This window comes from Podarcis raffonei, chromosome 7 (assembly GCF_027172205.1).
Source record: "Podarcis raffonei isolate rPodRaf1 chromosome 7, rPodRaf1.pri, whole genome shotgun sequence".
Taxonomy (NCBI): Eukaryota; Metazoa; Chordata; class Lepidosauria; order Squamata; family Lacertidae; genus Podarcis; species Podarcis raffonei.
In genome coordinates, this window is record NC_070608.1 from 22,930,617 (window position 1) to 22,950,141 (window position 19,525).

General features: G+C 44.0%; 1 protein-coding gene across 4 annotated transcripts in view; it reads left to right on the plus strand.

Annotated features, from left to right (window-relative positions):
• NCALD (neurocalcin delta) overlaps positions 1-18,842 on the plus strand; it is a 55,076-nt gene extending 36,234 nt beyond the window's left edge. For all 4 annotated transcript variants that reach the window (XM_053395511.1, XM_053395510.1, XM_053395513.1 and 1 more), the window contains exons 2-4: positions 11,031-11,427; positions 16,280-16,385; positions 17,528-18,842. In XM_053395511.1, coding sequence (XP_053251486.1) covers positions 11,050-11,427; positions 16,280-16,385; positions 17,528-17,625 — 582 coding nt within the window. In that variant the 5' untranslated portion in view covers positions 11,031-11,049 and the 3' untranslated portion in view covers positions 17,626-18,842. The remainder of the gene's footprint in view (positions 1-11,030; positions 11,428-16,279; positions 16,386-17,527) is intronic.
• Positions 18,843-19,525: the final 683 nt, after the last annotated feature.

Below are 19,525 nucleotides of genomic sequence, written 5' to 3' on the forward strand. Positions count from 1 at the left end.
CGCAGAAGTGCTAAATCGTGCTTTGTGCATGCGCAGAAGCGCCGAATCGCGATCCGCGTGTGCGCAGACGCTTCCCGCATGGATCATGTTCACAACCCAAGCATCCACTGTATATCATTTGAGATCTCTCTCTCTCTCTCTCTCTCTCTCTCTCACACACACACACACACACACACACACTCACACACACACACAGGCAGGATGACAATTTCTGATCTGTGTTTTTTCATACGTAAGTTTGATTTATTCATATAATCTGTTGAAATACATAATTCAAATATTATTAGTACTACAGTACTGTCATTATTAAGGGACGCGGGTGGCGCTGTGGGTTAAACCGCAGAGCCTAAGACTTGCCGATCAGAAGGTCGGCGGTTCGAATCCCCGCGACGGGGTGAGCTCCCATTGCTCAGTCCCAGCTCCTGCCAACCTAGCAGTTCGAAAGCACATCAAAGTGCAAGTAGATAAATAGGTACCGCTCCGGCGGAAAGGTAAACGGCGTTTCCATGCGCTGCTCTGGTTCGCCAGAAGCAGCTTAGTCATGCTGGCCACATGACCCAGAAGCTGTACGCCGGCTCCCTCGGCCAATAAAGTGAGATGAGCGCTGCAACCCCAGAGTCGGTCACGACTGGACCTAATGGTCAGGGGTCCCTTTACCTTTACTGCCATTATTGTTTGAATAACTGTTCTCATGAAGTAAGCATTTCTAAATATAACGTAATCCTTATATACATTTTATATGCATTTTGGTACATTCTGAGCCCAGAATTGCATAACAAAATTCAGAGAAGCTCAGAGTCTGCAGGGTAGCAGCTGTATTCTGATCCACACGTTAGGAGTCCAGGAGGTATAGCTCAGGCCGATTCACATTGGAATTTACAAACAATAAAAAATGGTTTGAGTAACCTTAAGGTCCTGCATTTCAACTTTTCAGCAGGTGCATAGGATGATCTCACAGAAAAGCAGCTTCCACAGCCCAGCTGTGATATCGGAAGGGCACCTTGCTCTATTGTTAGCACTTGATTGCTCTTAGCAAGTTAAAGACGGGCTTCATAGATTCGTTCCTGTGCAACCTGGGCCAATCAACACATAAGATCTGCAGCAACAGGGAAGAATTTGCTAATCTACACTTGGGTTGGTGATGTTGGGAAAAGATAGTTCTATGGTGGAGGACTGGGGTTCTCTAGCAGAGAATTCTCAGCACACTCACCAAACTACAGCCTCCCAAGATTCTTTGGAAGAAACCATAACATAGTGGTATCAAAAGAGATACAAAATGGGTATGTTAGATGTACCCCAATGGTGATGGGCTGTGGGAACATGAGAGATTCTCAGTTGGTTGACAAGAGTATTTTATAGCAGTGTGCATTCCTGCTTCTCTCTCTGCTATTTTCATGGTGAGGAAATTAGAGAGCAAAATTATGTCTGAAGGACCACAACTCAGTTTTCATCCCATATGTTTGAGAGAGAAGAACAGATTTTCTGCCCAAGCAGTGTTTGGGGGAATCAAGCTAAGCTTGTCAAGATTGAACTCTGATTATGACAATATGTTGGGGTTTTCTCTACATTAGCTTTATTCCCACTGGAGAATTTTGAGTCTGCATGCTCAAGAATGTTAGTTCAACCTCCAAAAAGTACCATATTTGCTGAATGCCAGAAGGGAAGCTGTACTGTATTCATCTGTTACGAAACACACACACACACTGGCACCTTAAAAAACTAGCAGATTTATTGTGGCATGTGTTACATGAAGCTGTTATCCTCAAGCCTTTGGGTCTCACTGTTTACAGCTCCCTGACACACACGTGTGTGTGTGTGTGTGTGTGTGTGTGTGTGTGTCTGTCTGTCTGTCTGTCTATAACACTTCATGCATTCAAGGAAATTTCATCTAGCCCACAAAAGTTGACTCCACTATGTGTCTTTTACGCTGGCAGTCCTTTAGAGACCGTTTCTTATATTTACTTTGAAATCTCGAAAATGGATTCAATCTCCATCAGTTAGCTGCAGAGTCTAGATTTTCATCTAACAAAAATGAAAACACTGTTAAAATTATATGGAGATTAGGGAGGAGCTGAGATTGCTCAGAAGACGACATTCTTCTGAGAAAATTGCTTACCTGCTTGAAAAAGAAAAGCCACGCTGTACAGAATATTCCTTTGAAAATTCCACACCATTTTTTGTGTGGTGGTTGCTATTCATCTCCCCTCCAATACCCCAGAGCGATGCTTAGTCTTGGCCCTTTCGGATGATGCAAAATAGAGGACAGGGTAACAATGCATTTCCTGTAAAGAAAGAATGACAACCTACATAAAGGGGGGGGGACCTATGCAACTGCTGCTGGGAGAACTTCCCCTCTCCCTGCGGAAATTCGGTTTGATTCCCACCCCCACTCATTTTTGGAGTATTTCATGAGACCATTTCAGCAAGGCTGTGGGTAGGATCTACAACAGCAAGAAATCAATGTGCATGTTAGGCTTTAACAAATTTAGTGTGCAATAAACTTAGATTGTGAGGTGGCTTGTTTTGCTAGTGCTTGGTGCATCAGTACCAGCAATGCAAGAGTGAATCGGATTGACAATGATTTGGAATGAGCTGGTGGATGTCTAAGTTGCAGAGTATTGCCATCCTGCCATATCCAACTGTAATATTATAGCCATGAATGAAATAATATAGTGAGCAACTGAAATAATGGGTGTTCCTAAGTTTTAATCAGAGTAGACCCACTAAAATGAGCAGACATGAAGAAGTTAGCCCCATTAATTTCAGTGGGCTCCTGAGTAAAACTTAGCTTAATACCTCCCAATATTTAATATTGTATTTTTAAATTGCTGTAGCCTATCCCGGGACCTTATGGTGAGGGACAGGTAAGAAATCAAATTCCGGTAAATAATAATAAATAGGTCACCAAACTGATCGAGACTATTAAGAAATATCTTCTATAAATTGAATAGCAATAGAAAGCAAGAAATCCTTGATTGCAAAAATATTTTCAGGGGGGAAAGAAAAGTAACGGGGGGGGGACTACAATGGAAAGTGCAAGATGACAGCCACCTGAGGGCAGAGGCACCAGCTTCTCCAGAGGACCAGGGGGGGGCTGATGCGTCATGACACAACATCCTCTGAATATTGATGGGGCCTGGATCCCTAAAAAATATGGGGGGATGAAACTGCCTCAGCCCCTAGCAGCCAGCACCTATGCTTGAGTGCAAACATGGTATAACCCTCTGCAGATTTTGTGCAAACCAATCAATATGTGTTTCAACTGGAAGCAAGCTATGGGTTGTATTCGGAGCTGATCCACCGAAATTAATGAACGTAAGTTAGTCAGGTCCATTAACTGTTCTGAGTAGGACCAACGCTGAATACCACCCTGTGTACCTGCATCCGTGAAGTCTGAAAACTCTTTGCTACACAGTACTCAGGTGATCTGTCCTGATTCTAAAGTCGCATCCTCCCTGCTGATGAAAGCACTGCTGCTGCTGCTGCTGTTCCCCAGCCTCCTGCCAGGAGAGCACAAAAGAATGATAAGGAGAAGTAAGAGACAGCATAGAGCAGCTGTAGCACATCCATGCCAGAGTAAATCTAAAGGGACAAAGGCTTCTCTTTTGATGTTGGAATCCATAAACATCCCTAAGCTGGTTAAAAAAAGAAGAAGATGGATGTGTGCAGCTGCTCCTGTTTGAACTATCCTCTTTTTTCCCTTCTTTTTTAAAGGACAAAGACTTGGGAGCTGGGGGGGGGGGAGGTTTGCTTTTAGGTTGTGCACAGCGTGAGCCAACATGAGCAAATAACAATGTGCAATTTCATAGTAGCAACACAGTCCCTGCCCAGAGGAACGGTAAACATGCACACTTTTAACGAGTGGAGAATCTTTCTTCCTTTATATGATGTTACAGTCTTACTTCCTAGCATTTCATTGGCACTGTAAGGGGGAAATTCTTTGCATGATGTGAATTACCGCTAGAGTTTTGTTTGTTTCTTAAGTCTTAATTTTAAGAACACATTTTAGCTTTCTAAAAATGTAGTTCAACCACTGTGTGGCATTTATTGCTCTTCTGGCAGTGTAGCTGCCTGTGCTTGGCTCATATTGTGCCATTATCTAAATGTCTAGGGTAGGAAATACTGGGAAAACACAGACAATATTTTATTATTACTTGGCAAGCTCATCCATTGTATTGCCCTACCAAGCACCAAGAAAGGAAATCCTACACCAGTTCAGAAATCTGGAAAACAGGGACCCTGTTCAGAAGTAATGCTCATGCAGGGCTGTCGACTCCTAGGGGCCGAGGCAGTTTTGGGCCCCTGAATATATTTTTTGAGGCGGCTGGGCCCTGAGCTTCCCTTCCAGTCCCTTCCATCACAGCAAGTGAGCAGCTGAGAGCAACTTCTAGGCAGCAGCCCCAAGCAAGGGAAGGTGTGCAGTCTCCCATCTATTTATTTATTTAGCGGCAACCCTCTTAAAAGCGGCCATGCACAAGTATAGCATGTGTAATACAATATTCCTGTATTGGAATAAGATGGGGAATGACGGTAACGTTCCATTCAACATATGGCAGGAAGCTACAGATGATGGATTTTTTTGTTGGGGTTATGTGCAGCGAGGCAAATTTCTGCTATGCTGGCACAATTAATACTCAAAGCATTGCAATTACGAGGATGCTAATGCCATCACTATAGGCTGCTAGGAACAAAACACTTATAATAGTTGGGTACAATTCATAAATCCTCCTAATCTTTGCTCAGAGCAGAGCTACTGAAATAAATGGACCTACGTTAAGTCATGTTGGTTGATTCCAATGGGACCACTGTGAGTAGGATTATCGTTGGAGCCAGCCTTATATCTCCCGTGTTGCCGGCCACCATGGGGCTTTGAGTCCCAAATGTTGTTTTTTTCTTCTGGTGTTGTTTTCAATCTGCTTGTTTTTCATCCATAGCAAATGCTTCTTGTTTGCCACTTGTGGTGGGAGAAAGACTTGCCACTAGGAATGCATGGGCATTGCTGGTGCAATAAATGCAGTGCTAGAAGTAAAAAGGTAAAGGACCCCTGACAGTTAAGTCCAATCGCAAACAACTCTGGGGTTGCGGCGCTCATCTCGCTTTACAGGCCGAGGGAGCCATTGTTTGTCCGCTCTGCAGACAGTTTTTCCAGGTCATGTGGCCAGCATGACTAAGCCGCTTCTGGCGCAACGGAACACTGAAACCAGAGCAGTGCACGGAAATGCCGTTTACCTTCCTGCCAGAGCAGTACCCATTTATCTACTTGCACTTTTTGGGGAGCTTTCGAACTTCTAGGTTAACAGGAGCTGGGACAGAGCAACAGGAGCTCACCCCGTTGCAGGGATTCGAACCGCTGACCTCCTGATCGGGAAGCCCAAGAGGCTCAGTGGTTTAGACCACAGCGCCTCCCATGTCCCATGTTGGAAGTAGATTTAAAGTAAAGGCTTTCAATATATTATGAGATTTTGCCTTTGTTAAAAGCACTTTTTCCATAAGCAAGCTAAATTCTCCTCTGAAAACACCAGGCTGGAAAATTAAGCAGACCCCCTTAAACTCCAGTGGAAATTCTGGAGTGGATCTGAAGTGCTGAAACATTAAGTCCTGGGAAGCCTCGCCAGACATTGTTTCCAGTTTGTTAGCTGTGCTTTGGTTGAGCGCCCCTCCCCGAAACAGAAGTGAGCAGCTGCTAAAGGTAATAATATCCTGAGCTCATGAACAGCGACAAGATAGAGAATGAGAGAGGAAACTGGAGAGCTTGAAATTTACTCCGATAGCCTGTTGTGAATTATTGACACACATTCTTTTGGATTGGTTCGTAGTGTTAATTGTCAAATGCACCTTCCTATCTTGGAGAGCGAGAGTTTGTGGTGTGCAGTGGCTCGATGTACTGTACATGGTGAGATGCAGAGAGCATTGACTGTGTGCTGTTGGAGTGAGTCTGCATTAACGATCAAGTCCCGGAGACATCAGAATTAGAAGCTATTGGGAGAGAAAGGAAGAAGCTGTTTGAGAGGAAAATATATTGATGTCGCTAGGTGCATCGTTTGAACAGGGAAGCCATATTGAGCATCATTAAGCAGCTCAAGGCAATTAAGCACAAAGCAGTGAATGCTACCGCCAAAACCCTCATTATGTACAGCATTGCCTAGTCTAGTTCTACAAGGGAACTGCAAGTATTTTAGAAGGGGAAGTAGAAGGGGAATATCCTACACACACTCACCCAACAAACTGTTGGGGTCCAAAGGAGATGTGCAATTGTCACCACAGAGCAAAATGCTTCAGAGGATCAATCCATTCTTAAGAGGTGATGCAAGGACAGTGATTTTCTGGATTCCTGTCTGTGCCCTTTTCCTGATGACTTTGCTCACACAGTGATTCAGTATCTGGTTCTCTCCAGATTTTGTGGACTACAACTCCCATCAGCCACAGCCAGCAAGGCTAGTGGGTTGGGATGATGGGAACTGCAATTCAACAATACCTGGGAAGGCGCCACATTGACTACCCCTGTGATAACTAAATATGGTTCTTGATTGTTGGCTGTGGAGCACAGTCAGAGAACTATGCCTGGTGCACTAGCTGTGATGATATCTGGAGCCAAAGTTCACGAAAACACCTTAGTGCAAATGTGTTGTAAGTGGCTGTGGCGAGAGGCTTGTGTTCAGTGTGGCCATGAGCTCCTGGAAGGAGGGGTCAGATTGGCTGAGCAATCTGCCTTTTCAAGCAGGCAATCTGTGATCCTAGGCAGTGTTTCTCAAACTTGGGTCCCCAGCTGTTGTTGGACTACAACTCCCATCATCCCTGACTATTAGCCTTTTTAGTTGGGGATGATGGGAGTTGTAGTCCAACAACAGCTGGAGACCCAAGTTTGAGAAACACTTTGGCAGAATATGGTTCTATCTTCAAAAGCCCTCTGCCTGAGATGCAGAATAAGACAGCACCCTTATTTCAGATACAGAAGATTGTTGGGTTGGCAGTTGAATCTGATTTTGACACTGGTTGTGGGCCATTCCCTTTCTGAGAGTAACATGCCGGCTTAGGGGGCAGAGGAAGGCTATCTTCCCACACTGCCCCTCCCTGTCCCACAAGCTCTGCTGCCTGAAGCAACCCCCTGACTCTGCCTTATGAGAGAGCCGGCCCTTGATCTTTGGACTCTCATCCTGATTAAGCACAGCATTGGAAGGATGCACAATCGGAGGTAGCAGGTTACTTTAGGTTTATGTCTACGCCCATTGTTTTCCTTCTTGCCTTTTGTAGTGAGTTACCTGAGCTGTCCCTGTGAGGTAGGTTCTGCTGAAACTTGGCATTTGGTTTCCTCGTGTTTCCTTCCTTTGCTGCTGAGTTTTCTTTGTTGGAGAAATGCACTGCATAGCAGCCACACCTGCCGTGCCCTAGCTTAGTTTAAGGCATCTAGGAGAGCCTCGATTGAAGCTGTGGCACTTACTGGAACGGCAAGCAGGTCACATCCAGGAGAACAGAGTCAAGCCAAGGTAGGCTGTGCCAGATCACAACCAGCAGATCTCTATCTGTCCAGATCCTATGTAGGTCACTTTGGCTTAAACTCACCCACTGAGAACTGATCTCTCAGTAGCATAGAGAGGCCTTACCAGTGTCAGCTGGTCTGGACCTGCTGTCAACTGCACCCCTTCTGAGGAGCTTTCTGTTTCTTAAAGGTCCATTGCCCAATTCTCTAGCTTTTGGCCCAGACAGTGTGGGAACAATGAGGATTGCATTGGGTTGGGTGTCCTCTGGGTTTGAAGACTCAAGTGTAAAGTAGGGTTGCCACATTTCAAAAAGTGAAAACCCTGATGCAAAAGTTGTTGAGCTTTAAATCTCCCCCCAAAATGAAGTTTTTGAGCTATTTTTAAGGAAATTCGTCAAAAATATCAACACTTCCAACATGGGTTCCAATATGTCTGGGTTTTTCGAAGGATGAATCCCGGATATATCTGGGAAATCCCAGATGCATGGCAGCCCTAGGTGAAGTCTGTCTTCTGACCTAGAATCCTGGAATGGGGGCAAGGGGGTTATGGGTGATGCCTCCCCCCTTCTGAGTATTCCTCTAAGCCAAAGGGGGGCATTGAGGCCAGAGGCTATGACAAGAGCTGCTTTGAGAGTCAACCCAGTTGTTGTAAGGAAGGGTTGCTGAGTGAGACCCCCAGTGGTGGTGACCCAGTGCTCAAGTGGAGATAGAAAAGTTAGACAGATAGAGTTTTGCTGCAAGCAGGGAAGGCCAAGAAAATAAAGACAGAATTTTAGCACACATTTCCTAGATTTCTTGAGCCTGCCCTCACATACTAAAATCAAATAAATAAAAATTAAAAACCCAGTAAGAGTCGGTGTGGTGTAGCTTAACGTGTCAGGCTGGAACTCCTGGGCTGCCATCTCCAATTGGCCATGAAATTATCTCAGTGACCATAGGCCAGTTGCCACTTCTCAGGCTACCCTACCTCACAGGTTTGGAGGAAAGGTGGGATATTTATGGAATGAAAAATAGAAGATCTGCTGGGTGGGGGCAATTCAGTGTTTTTGCCTTCAGAGTCACATGTACACAACTTGCTGATAGTCCCCACTTTAAAATACATTTAATTATAAATGTGCTTTTAATACACAATTTGTGGCATTCATTTGTCCAATTCATTTTTTTCTGATCACAGAAAAAAAAAGTACATTGGTACCTTGGGTTACAGACGCTTCAGGTTATATACGCTTCAGGTTACAGACTCCACTAACCCAGAAATAGTACCTCGGGTTAAGAACTTTGCTTCAGGATGAGAACAGAAATCATGCTCCGGTGACGCGGCGGCAGCAGGAAGCCCCATTAGCTAAAGTGGTACCTCAGGTTAAGAACAGTTTCAGGTTAAGAACGGACCTCCGGAACGAATTAAGTTCTTAACCTGAGGTACCACTGTATTCCATGAGGTAGTTATGTCCTGGGAGATGGCAGACCTAATTACTGGGGAATAATCAGTATCCAAAGGAATGTTGTTGTGTTTTTTAAAAACAACAACAACAACAATGGAATCGAGGGGCCCTGTTTTTGGAGCTCTTTGGAAAATTAATTAAACTGCCCTTTAATGCAAAGAGTTTGCCTTCTGAAACAATGTTTAATGGTTGAAGGCACTGCTCTTTGCTGGACCCATTTTGCAACGTGGATGTAGCAATTTTCGTTCCATGGAAGTAGCTCTGATGATTTAATTGAAAAAATTGGATATTAGAGCTGCATTTGGGTATTTAATGGTTAATTTAAGGAAAAAAGGCTTTCCAGTTTTATCAATGCTGTACTTCTTATTGGCTGGGCTTTTAAAAAAGGAGATTTTTAAAGAATCTTGCCTAAACCAATTTATAGCTACTAATTGGTTTTGAAACCTGACCCATGAGGGATATGCAGGGAATGAAAAATACATTTCATGTTTAATCCTTAATCTTCTGCCCTAATGACATCCCATAACTTTGATTTCTACCTTAAAAGAATTATGCATAAGAAAAAAGTAATCTCATGAGCTTCTGACTGTAATATTTATAGGAGCCTGATGAAGAACATAATCTTGGTATTGGTATTTGAAATAACATTCCACATTCTACAGTGGAAATGTAATTTTTACAGCAGATTAGTATTGCTAGACCAATTGGTGCTTAGTATGATTTTGCAATAATTTATATAGCTGTCAAAAGAGCGTAGGAAGAAGCTGCTTACATTTTGAGTCAGACAACTGGTCCACCACCCAGCTCAGCATTATTTACAAACTTTGCAGTGACTGGCAGTGGCCCTCCAAGATTTCCAGTGGAAATCTTCCCCACTTCTGCTTGGAGTTGCTGCGGATTCAACCAAGAACCTCTTGCATGCAAAGGCCATGTTCTACCACTAAATCATAGAATCGAGGGGTTGGAAGGGACCCAAGGGTCATCTAGTCCAACCCCCTGCAATACAGGGATCTCAGCATGACATTCAGCCACTTTTGAAACTCCAAAAATGGAGGACGACAGAAGACGCAGATTTGCATAAGACGTGTGTGCTGATTTATATGTACAAATGCAAACTTGGAAATAAGTGCAGTACATTGGTACCTTGGGTTACAGATGCTTCAGGTTACAGAGGCTTCAGGTTACAGACTCCGCTAACCCAGAAATATTACCTCGGGTTAAGAACTTTGCTTCAGGATGAGAACAGAAATCGTGCGGCGGTAGCAGCGGGAGGCCCCATTAGCTAAAGTGATACCTCAGGTTAAGAACAGTTTCAGGTTAAGAACAGTTTCAGGTTAAGAAAGGACCTCCAGAACAAATTAAATTCTTAACCCGAGGTACCACTGTAGTTTAAACAGAAATACAACGTTCCATTGTAGTGAGGAAATCTCACCGGCTGACAACTCAGTCTGCTGTCCAGAGTCTAGCTGTTGATGGACAACTTCAAGGCCTTGATAGTTGGGCTGATCCTGACTTGCCCAGGCCCTCGCCTCAAGAAATTTCATCTTCTTGTATGAAGAAAGCAGAAAGGGGGGCGGGGCACAGCTATTTGGCCAGAGAGACTGAGAGGCAGAATTTTGCGCATTGATTCAAATGACCAGTGGGGAAATCTTAGTGGCAGGCCTGAGTTTATTCAGTTTTTAAAGCTAGTATTTTATTGAAGCCTCCTATATCATTGTATTATACAGGAACTTGCAATGTGCCATATTTTGCAATCAATCATTAATTGAAGTTTGGTCCCCTTGCAATACATAATGCTTTCCTTGTAGGCACCAGGACATCCCCAGCTGCTTCCTACTGCAACCTCTCATGCCACCACCCAAGTGGCTTTTGAAGGGAAATAGTCATCAGTGAAGGTCAGCTTGTCGTCATTTGCAGGCACAGGCCTCTTTGAGATCCTGGCTTGAGATGCTACACCAAGGGGCACCCTGAGCTGGTTCAACAAAACTGTTAATTCACAGCAGCAAATCAACCCTTTATCAGACTCTTTGAAGGCCCACAACGTTCATCACTGGCCTCCGGTTTTGTAAGCAATTCATTAACTTGCTTTTCTCTCCACCTCCCTTCCTTAGATAAGATCCCGACTCCAACATGGGGAAACAGAACAGCAAGTTGCGCCCCGAAGTCATGCAGGATTTGCTAGAAAGCACAGATTTTACAGAACACGAAATCCAGGAATGGTACAAAGGCTTTCTGAGAGACTGTCCAAGCGGACATTTGTCCATGGAGGAGTTTAAGAAAATCTATGGGAATTTTTTCCCTTACGGGGACGCTTCTAAATTTGCCGAACACGTCTTCCGCACGTTTGATGCGAACGGCGACGGAACGATAGACTTCAGAGAATTTATCATTGCCTTGAGCGTAACATCCCGAGGGAAACTGGAGCAGAAGCTGAAATGGGCATTCAGCATGTATGACCTGGATGGAAACGGCTACATCAGCAAGGCGGAGATGTTGGAAATAGTTCAGGTAGGTGTTACTTCCAAGATGTTTGTTCTTTCCTTCAAAAGGAAAAAGAAAGAAAGAATGCTGTTTAATGAAAAGTGATTGAGCAATAAAGCCTTCAGTATGCTTGGTCTTCCATAGGTTTTCGTTGTTGTTTAGTCATTTAGTCGTGTCTGACTCTTCGTGACCCCATGGACCAGAGCACGCCAGGCACTCCTGTCTTCCACTGCCTCCCGCAGTTTGGTCAGACTCATGCTGGTAGCTTCAAGAACACTGTCCAACCATCTCGTCCTCTGCCATCCCCTTCTCCTTGTGCCCTCCATCTTTTCCAACATCAGGGTCTTTTCCAGGGAGTCTTCTCTTCTCATGAGGTGGCCAAAGTATTGAAGCCTCAGCTTCACGATCTATCCTTCCAGTGAGCACTCAGGGCTGATTTCCTTAAGAATGGATAGGTTTGATCTTCTTGCAGTCCATGGGACTCTCAAGAGTCTCCTCCAGCACCATAATTCAAAAGCATCAATTCTTCGGGGATCAGCCTTCTTTATGGTCCACCTCTCACTTCCATACATCACTACTGGGAAAACCATAGCTTTTACTATACGGACCTTTGTTGGCAAGGTGATGTCTCTACTTTTTAAGATGCTGTCTAGGTTTGTTATTGCTGATCTTTAACAACTGCAGGGCTGGAGAACCCATGGCCTGCCAGAGAGTGCTGAGCTCCCAACTCCTTTCAATCGTAGCCAGTATGACCATTGTTTAGGGATGATGGGATCTGAAGTCCAACAGTCTGGATGACCACAGGTTTCCCCATACCTGAAAAGTAAAACACCCAGACCTGCCTAGATCTTTGAATATGCACCTCCCTGGAGTTGTACCTGTCACGGCAAATAGACTCTTGGAATAAGCAGTGTCTTACCCAACAGCTTCCTTCCTCTGGTTCAACACATCAAGCTTATAAATTGTAAGGCTCTTTGTCAGCTAGAATTCCTATCTCTGTGACCGCAGGACAGATCTCTTGTCTGTTTCATGAATAGGGATGGACAAATCTGTCCATTTTGGTTTCTTTCCACTTCTCATTTTCTCAATCTTAAATTCAGCTCTCCCCGTTTCCACATTAGTTTCCTAATTTTTATTTTGAAAGACTGTGTGAAAAATTTATATGCATTGTCTGTGTGTGTGTGTGTGTGTGTTTCTCCTTCGTGCTCAATCATTGCAAGAAATTTCCTCTAATATAATTTTCACTAATAAAGGAATATTTGTGTGCACTTCAAGTAATTTCCCCTCCCCCCAATCCTTAGTTGTTGATGGAATATTAATTGCACATCTGTAGAAATGATTTTCTTGTGTTTAGAAAGTGTATTTTTTTGTATTTTATCTTTATCTTTTTTTATCATGATCCTTTATTTTTGACTGCTTTGATGGCCTCAGGCTGTGGAGCAGCTTATCAATTTGAAAAACAAATAAAACAAAATACACTTGATCTGATTCAGAGAAAGCCGTGTTACCCTTAGTTAGAAAAATATGTTGTCGTTCTTGTTTCCAAATGGGAGTTTAATCAGAAAAAAACTATAGTAGAAAGCAGCCATAAAACTCTTGGTACCCTTTCAAAGTGGGAGAGCCAATGAATGACTGTTTATACTGTTGTGTTCCTGGGTGTGCCTGGAACCCTGAGCTGTATGTAGAAGGGGAGGAGGAATCTACTCTGCTCAGATTCCAAAGTGGATTCACCCGATCTCATCCAGGTGCACCATGACCCAGGTTGCATCAGTGGTCCATTTCGGAATCCACAGGATGCTGAACTAGATGGGTGTTAGTCGGATCCAGCAGGGATCTTCCTAACATTCTTATGTAGCTGATTCTATCCAGTATCCTGAACCCCATTCAGAGTGAAGACTGCTGTGCAGCTCATCTGCTGTAGATAGCAAGCCTCTCCAGCTTGTTCTCATGCACACAACGGAGTTTGTCTTGAGTTTCATTACTTTTGACAGTCTGTGCCATGCTGGGTTTAAATTTTCCCAAGGTAATGGCAGGAGCTAGAGGAGCACTGGAGCAGAGCATCTGCTCCTGCCCAGCAGGTAGCACTCACCAATCTTTCACCTGCTCCACATTGCTCTAAACTCTGTGGAGCAAGTTTGCCTTTTCGGGTAAGTTTGCATAGCAGTCATAGGTTGCAGGGTCACGATTTATGAAATATGCATGTGTGTGTGTGCCAATTTAGAAAAGAGTGCTATAACTTAAATAGAAATGCAATACCTCTTGCCATGGTGGGGAAGACTGGACAGAAGAGCCCTTCAAATAAAGGATGCCTTCAGATAGAAAAGTGGAATGCTTGGCCACCCTGATAAGTCGCAACGGGAAGAAATAGAAATCAACATCCTCTGGATAAAATATAGTGACTGCCTTGGAATCTTTTTTTCCCCTGTATCTCTGCTGCGTTTTGCTTTTGAAACTGCTTTTGTGGGTCTTCAGGCCGTAATAAAGAATGTATGTGTGCAATGGGAAGAAACTTAAAACAGCTCAGGACCTCAGGACCTCAGGGACTTCCTCTCCCCATATAAACACACTGGGACTCTGTGTTCATCCTCTGAGGCCCTTTTGGTGTGCCTCCTTTATTAAGTTGTGGGTGGACGTAGCAGTCGACACAGATATTTCTCCAAGTGGTTCTCTATAGTAAGCTGGAACTGAACTGAACAGCTCAGCCGGCCTGCTTTTATAGGCTTTCCCGCCTAAATTAACTTATGTGGACCTGAGTGAAAACTATATACACAATACCCCTGGTGGCCAGGGTGAGAACTTCAATACATAACATCATTTAAATGCATTTGTAGGATGCGGTGTTATTTTTGTTGTTTTGTTCCTGTTTTAACTATTTATTTGTGCTTTTATCTCGTGTTTTTATCTTGTGAACTGGCCTGAGATCTTTTGATGAAGGGCAGTGTATAAATCCAATAGATCGACCAACAGATAGATACGTGCTCCTGAAGAGGCACGGTTGACCACATTTTACAGTAGATTTAAAGGATAGTACAGCGGACTTAAGGGGCAATCCTATGCATAAGAAGCTGGCATAAAACAAGCCATTGTAAGTTAAGCCAGTATAAAGTTACACCAGTCCCAAACACCGCTTAGGGGTGTCTCTACTGCTGCTGCTGTGCCTAAGCGTGGCAGAAGGGAAACAAGCCTTTAAAATAGTGTTCTATGACCCTTTGGGGGAAACTTACATTGGCCTTGGCTCAGCCAGCTGAGCCCCAGCTGAGCTGGGATGAGCAAGGTACACAGAGGTATTTTTGGCTGAGCCAGGGTTGGAGACTTAACAGCAGCTGAGGTAGGATTCAGCCCATTGTATCAGAGATCAGTTGCATCCAGAGTTGCTCATCCTGGTGGATCTTCCTTGTTCCTTAATGGAAAAGAACAGAACTGTTCATGGGTTGGAGAGCTCTGTGTAATCATCAGAGCCTCTGGAACATGTAAGGGATAGCAGTTGTTCAAGCTGGTACAATTTTAACATGCTTAGGAGTCTTCATCAAAACGATTTAAAAAAAAAAGATTAAAAAACACACACACAAATCAGATAAGGTTTTATTTGTTTTATGGTTGCATATTTTGTAAGCTGCCTTGAAAATATTAATTTAATGGCAGGATAGAACAAATCCTTAAATATATAAATGCTCTTCCCTCCAACAAGTAATGATAATTTTAATTGCAGAATATGCCCGTTGCTTCTGCACCTGGCTTCTGGTAATTAATGCCAATATTTCATTTGCTCATCCCACATTATTTTTCATAACTTTGGGGTGACTGAAGGAAAACTGTTGTTACAATGCCAGCTGCTGATGGAGGCAAGAGAGAAATACTTGGCTATATTAACCAAGCATTAATTTTCCATTAAACCGATAAATGCCTTTCCGCACACATATTGGTCCTCTCTGTTTAAAGTATAACAGGGCCTGAAGGTGTACTGGGTCGGTAAGCAGGAGTAAAAGAGCTAGAAATCTGGGGTAGTTGTGAGCTTGGTGGGAATTAAGGCTTGCAATCCTATGCACATTTATATGGGAGTAAGCCCCATTGAACTCAATAGGACCTGCTTCTGAGTAAACATGCATTGCATTGCCCTGCACTTGTTCCCCAGTGCTGCACCAAAATTCCCTGATTAACATTGTCTTCCGTCATGTCACTTAACTTGCTGTTCTGCATCTCCCAGAAAATATGATTTAATAAGGTCGACTGGAGCAGTGACATTTTCTCATTTGATGAAGACAATATTTTATTGAAGCAAAGCTATTTTGGATTAAATTTTGCATAAATGAGAACTTCAGGCTAATTTGGAGAATCTTGCTTGAACAAAACTTCAGAGTTTCCATTCGGCCGGTTCCAAGTAGCAGCTTTCTGGACTTACTGAAATTCTCAAGAGGTCTTCAAAGGCTGATTCATTTTCATGACAACTTTTTTTTTTTTTTAAAGCACAGCACAAACTGATGTGGAAATGTGGGGGACTGAATTTAATATTAGAAAAATCAGGAACTGAGAGAAACTTTGTCCCACCCTTACCTGGGCGCCACCCAAGAGGAGGGACATTGCTAGGCACTTAGGCGGTTCGAGATGCTGACCCGTGACACAAACAGGCATAAAATTTGCATATGTTAATTGGTACTCATAGATGCCTTTGAGCAAATTAGATTGAGGAGAGGCCAGGGTCTCCCTCAGCAATGTAATGTGCCTTGCTGCCCTGGGAGCAAAGTAATGATGAATAAATAAATGGGAAAGGAACAGGCAATTGGGGTCCAGCATAAGGAATGGGGGCAGGGACCCCCCACATCCTAGAGTAGTCTCTGGAATCACAACAGTGATCATCACTTCCTTGTGTCCCACTTCTTAGGCAATCTACAAGATGGTTTCTTCGGTTATGAAGATGCCAGAAGACGAATCGACACCCGAGAAAAGAACAGAGAAAATCTTCCGCCAGATGGACACCAACCGGGACGGTAAATATCTTTCTATGCTCTCTCTTTAGCTTGCTGGCCTCTGCTTGTTCTGGTCTCTCAAACACCTGTCAAACAGCTGGAGTGACTGAATAAACAGAAGGAAGTCCATGCTAATGAGGCCCCTGATATGTATGTAGCAACTGGGCTCTCAAGGATCTGTGCAGTGCTGACTGTTTACACTATTATGAGAAAGCCGTAGAAGGTCAAACTATTCTTTTTTGGATAGCGTTTGCAGGCTAGCAGTTTGGCCCATAATTTCTGGAAGCAATCACAGCTGAATAGAAGCCTGCAGGAAGCACAGGTCACAAATCAGGGCTCTGATGGCACAACAGGAGGCTGTCTTGGAGTTATTGTGCTAGAAACCTCCTTCCTGCTCCTTCGAACCCTGGATCTGCTCCCAGGTCAGGTGCTAGGAAACCACTCTAAATGTTTTTTCCTTCTTCCTCCAATGCATCCCAAGCCACCTGTCACTCAGAGCTGAACCACATTTTACTAAACTCTGGGAAAGTGACTGGTGCCCACATGTTTATCTTACAATGCTGGTGATGTTGAAATCTGAAGTCAGAAATATATTAAAAGTCTATGAAAGGTGTTGGTGTCCTGGGGGAGGGAGGGAGGGAGGGAGGGAGGGAGGGAGGGAGGGAGGGAGGGAGAAAGAAAGAAAGAAAGAAAGAAAGAAAGAAAGAAAGAAAGAAAGAAAGACAGTCAGTCCTGGTGTAAGAGTTTTTATAATGCCTTGACTGACTCAAAATATTATTTTTCTCCTATATTGTAGATAATTCCTAATGCAGCAGATCAGTTTCAGAAAGGCTTTTGGAACTGAGTTAAAGGTGATAGTGCTCATTGGTTTAGTGGTGGGATAAATCTTTGCGTTCAAGAACAGGCTCCCAAGCCACTATTAGGTTTGCTGAGTTGCAGCCTGTGAGAATTGCCCAATCAGAACTGTTTCAACAAAAAAGAAACAGTGCATTTTGTGAAGGAGAAGCTTTCGTATGCATAGGAGTCATCCCTGGTACATTTACCTATGGCAGCATCTTCAGTCTTTTCCGAAACCTGCAGGAATGAATGTTGTGTGTGAAGCGGCTCTTAAGATGCTTTGTCCACTATAGAATTCCAAAACAGCATCTCTATTTATTTTCTAGGAAAACTTTCTCTGGAAGAGTTTATTCGAGGAGCCAAGAGTGACCCATCCATCGTCCGTCTCCTTCAGTGTGACCCCAGCAGCGCTGGGCAGTTCTAAAACAGTTGCTTGGATTATTTCATGTCTCTGGGGTTTTTTTTATTTCTTTTCTCTCTCTCTCTTTTTTTGCCAAAACAACATTCATGGTGGCATTGCCTCTGTCCGGCCAACTATGCCTTCTTTTGTGGCACCTTTCGCTTTCGTTGTGGCAGATCAGTTAGAAGTTGTGCTAGGAAAACACTCTCCCAAATGCATCCTGGGATACAGAGAGAGCTGCCCGCACAACTATGTCAGTTTTCAAATGGTTGTCACAATCTGCGCGGCCTGGTCCTCAATCAGTTTGCCTGGGAGCAAATCCCAGGGGGTTTGAACAGGACTTCCTTCCAAGCATGCTTAGGATTGAAGCCTTAAGTTTTGATTTGTCCGTCAATTCCAAGCTAAAAAAAAGAAATGCGGAGGGACGAGAGCCCTTTGCCAGAAGTATGTAGGGTTCTGAGGCATACATGGAGTAGTGCGCAAGAAACGTCTACCATGTTCCCTTCAGTGCTGGGGAATGCTGAAGAACATTCTCTGGCATTGCAGCAAATGAAGAAGCCTCTTTCAGATCTCTATGTGTGCACCAGTGACACTAGTAGCAGGGTTTGGATCACAGTCAGACCAAGTAATTTAACATTCCCGGTGGCATTCAGCTAAGTTTTAATCAGAATGGACCCACTGAAATTCATAGAATTGTAGAGTTGGAAGAGACCCCGAGGGTCATCTAGTCCAACCCCTTGCAACACAGGAATCACAACTAAAGCATTCCTCAGAGATGCCCCTCAAACTTCTGCTTAAAAACCTCCAGTGAAGGGAGAGTCCACCACCTTCCGAAGGGGTCCACACCAACATCAAATAGCTCTTGCCGTCTGAAAGGTCTTCCTAATATTTAGTCAGAATCTCCTTTCTTGTCATTTGAATTGATTGGTTCGGGTCTTGCCCCCGGACCAGGAGAAAACAAGCTTCCAACTTCCATGTGATCCCCTTCAGATATTTGAAGATGGCTATCGTATCGCCTCCTTTTCCCCAGGCTTAACCATTCTTCACAAGGCTTGGTTTCCAGACCCTTGATCATCTTGGTCACCTAACGTGACTAATGTCCATTCCTTTCAATGGGTCTACCCCGAGTAAAGCGTAGTTGAATGCCACCGTCTGTCGCCATATTATGCTAGAGTTGGGCTGCTGCAACAAACCTCTGTAAGGTCCCTGCTTATCTCTAATAAAATTACCTGTGGTCACTGCTTAGAGGTAAGCATGAAGGTTTCTAAACACAGCCCTTAGTTCCAAGTACAGCAGCCAAATGAGTTCTGTGCACAAATCCTAAGTAATGTGTGCCTGGCAGGTGTGAAATTTGCTGTTCTAATCATTCAGCCTCTATAAACACAGTCGGGGGACCATTTGATATATTGGGTGGAGATTTAACCCATGGACAATTCCTTTTAGCAGCCAAGGTGCGAGTTAGAGGAGAAGGCAGGGGGGGGAAGCAATAGGCACCAGTGCTAACATGACACACACAAAGGACAGCGCACCTTGCCTATCGGTGATGCCTTCACAGCGCTGGGAAGCTCTGAATGCTTCTGTAAGATGAAGGTACGGTGGGTGGGTGAGAGAGAAGAAAGCTTGTTCAGCTGCCTTCTCTGGGTGATGCGACTGCATTTCTTCTTAAAAGGAGGACATGCGTTTGGAGAGAGGGCAGAAGAAAATACCATGCAGCAATTGTGATGCTGGTCATTGGTTACCATTTGGGATCAGGGAAGGCAACTTGTGTATGTGGGAAACTTGAATTGAGGAAATCCAACCCTCGGGGGGAAAGTGAATGTTTTGGTGGGCTGATGATAAAGAAGAAGCACCTACAACTCAAAGGCCACTTGCAGGGAAGAGAGCAACAAGGAAATGGCAGTATTTGGTGGTTGGAAGACAGAGA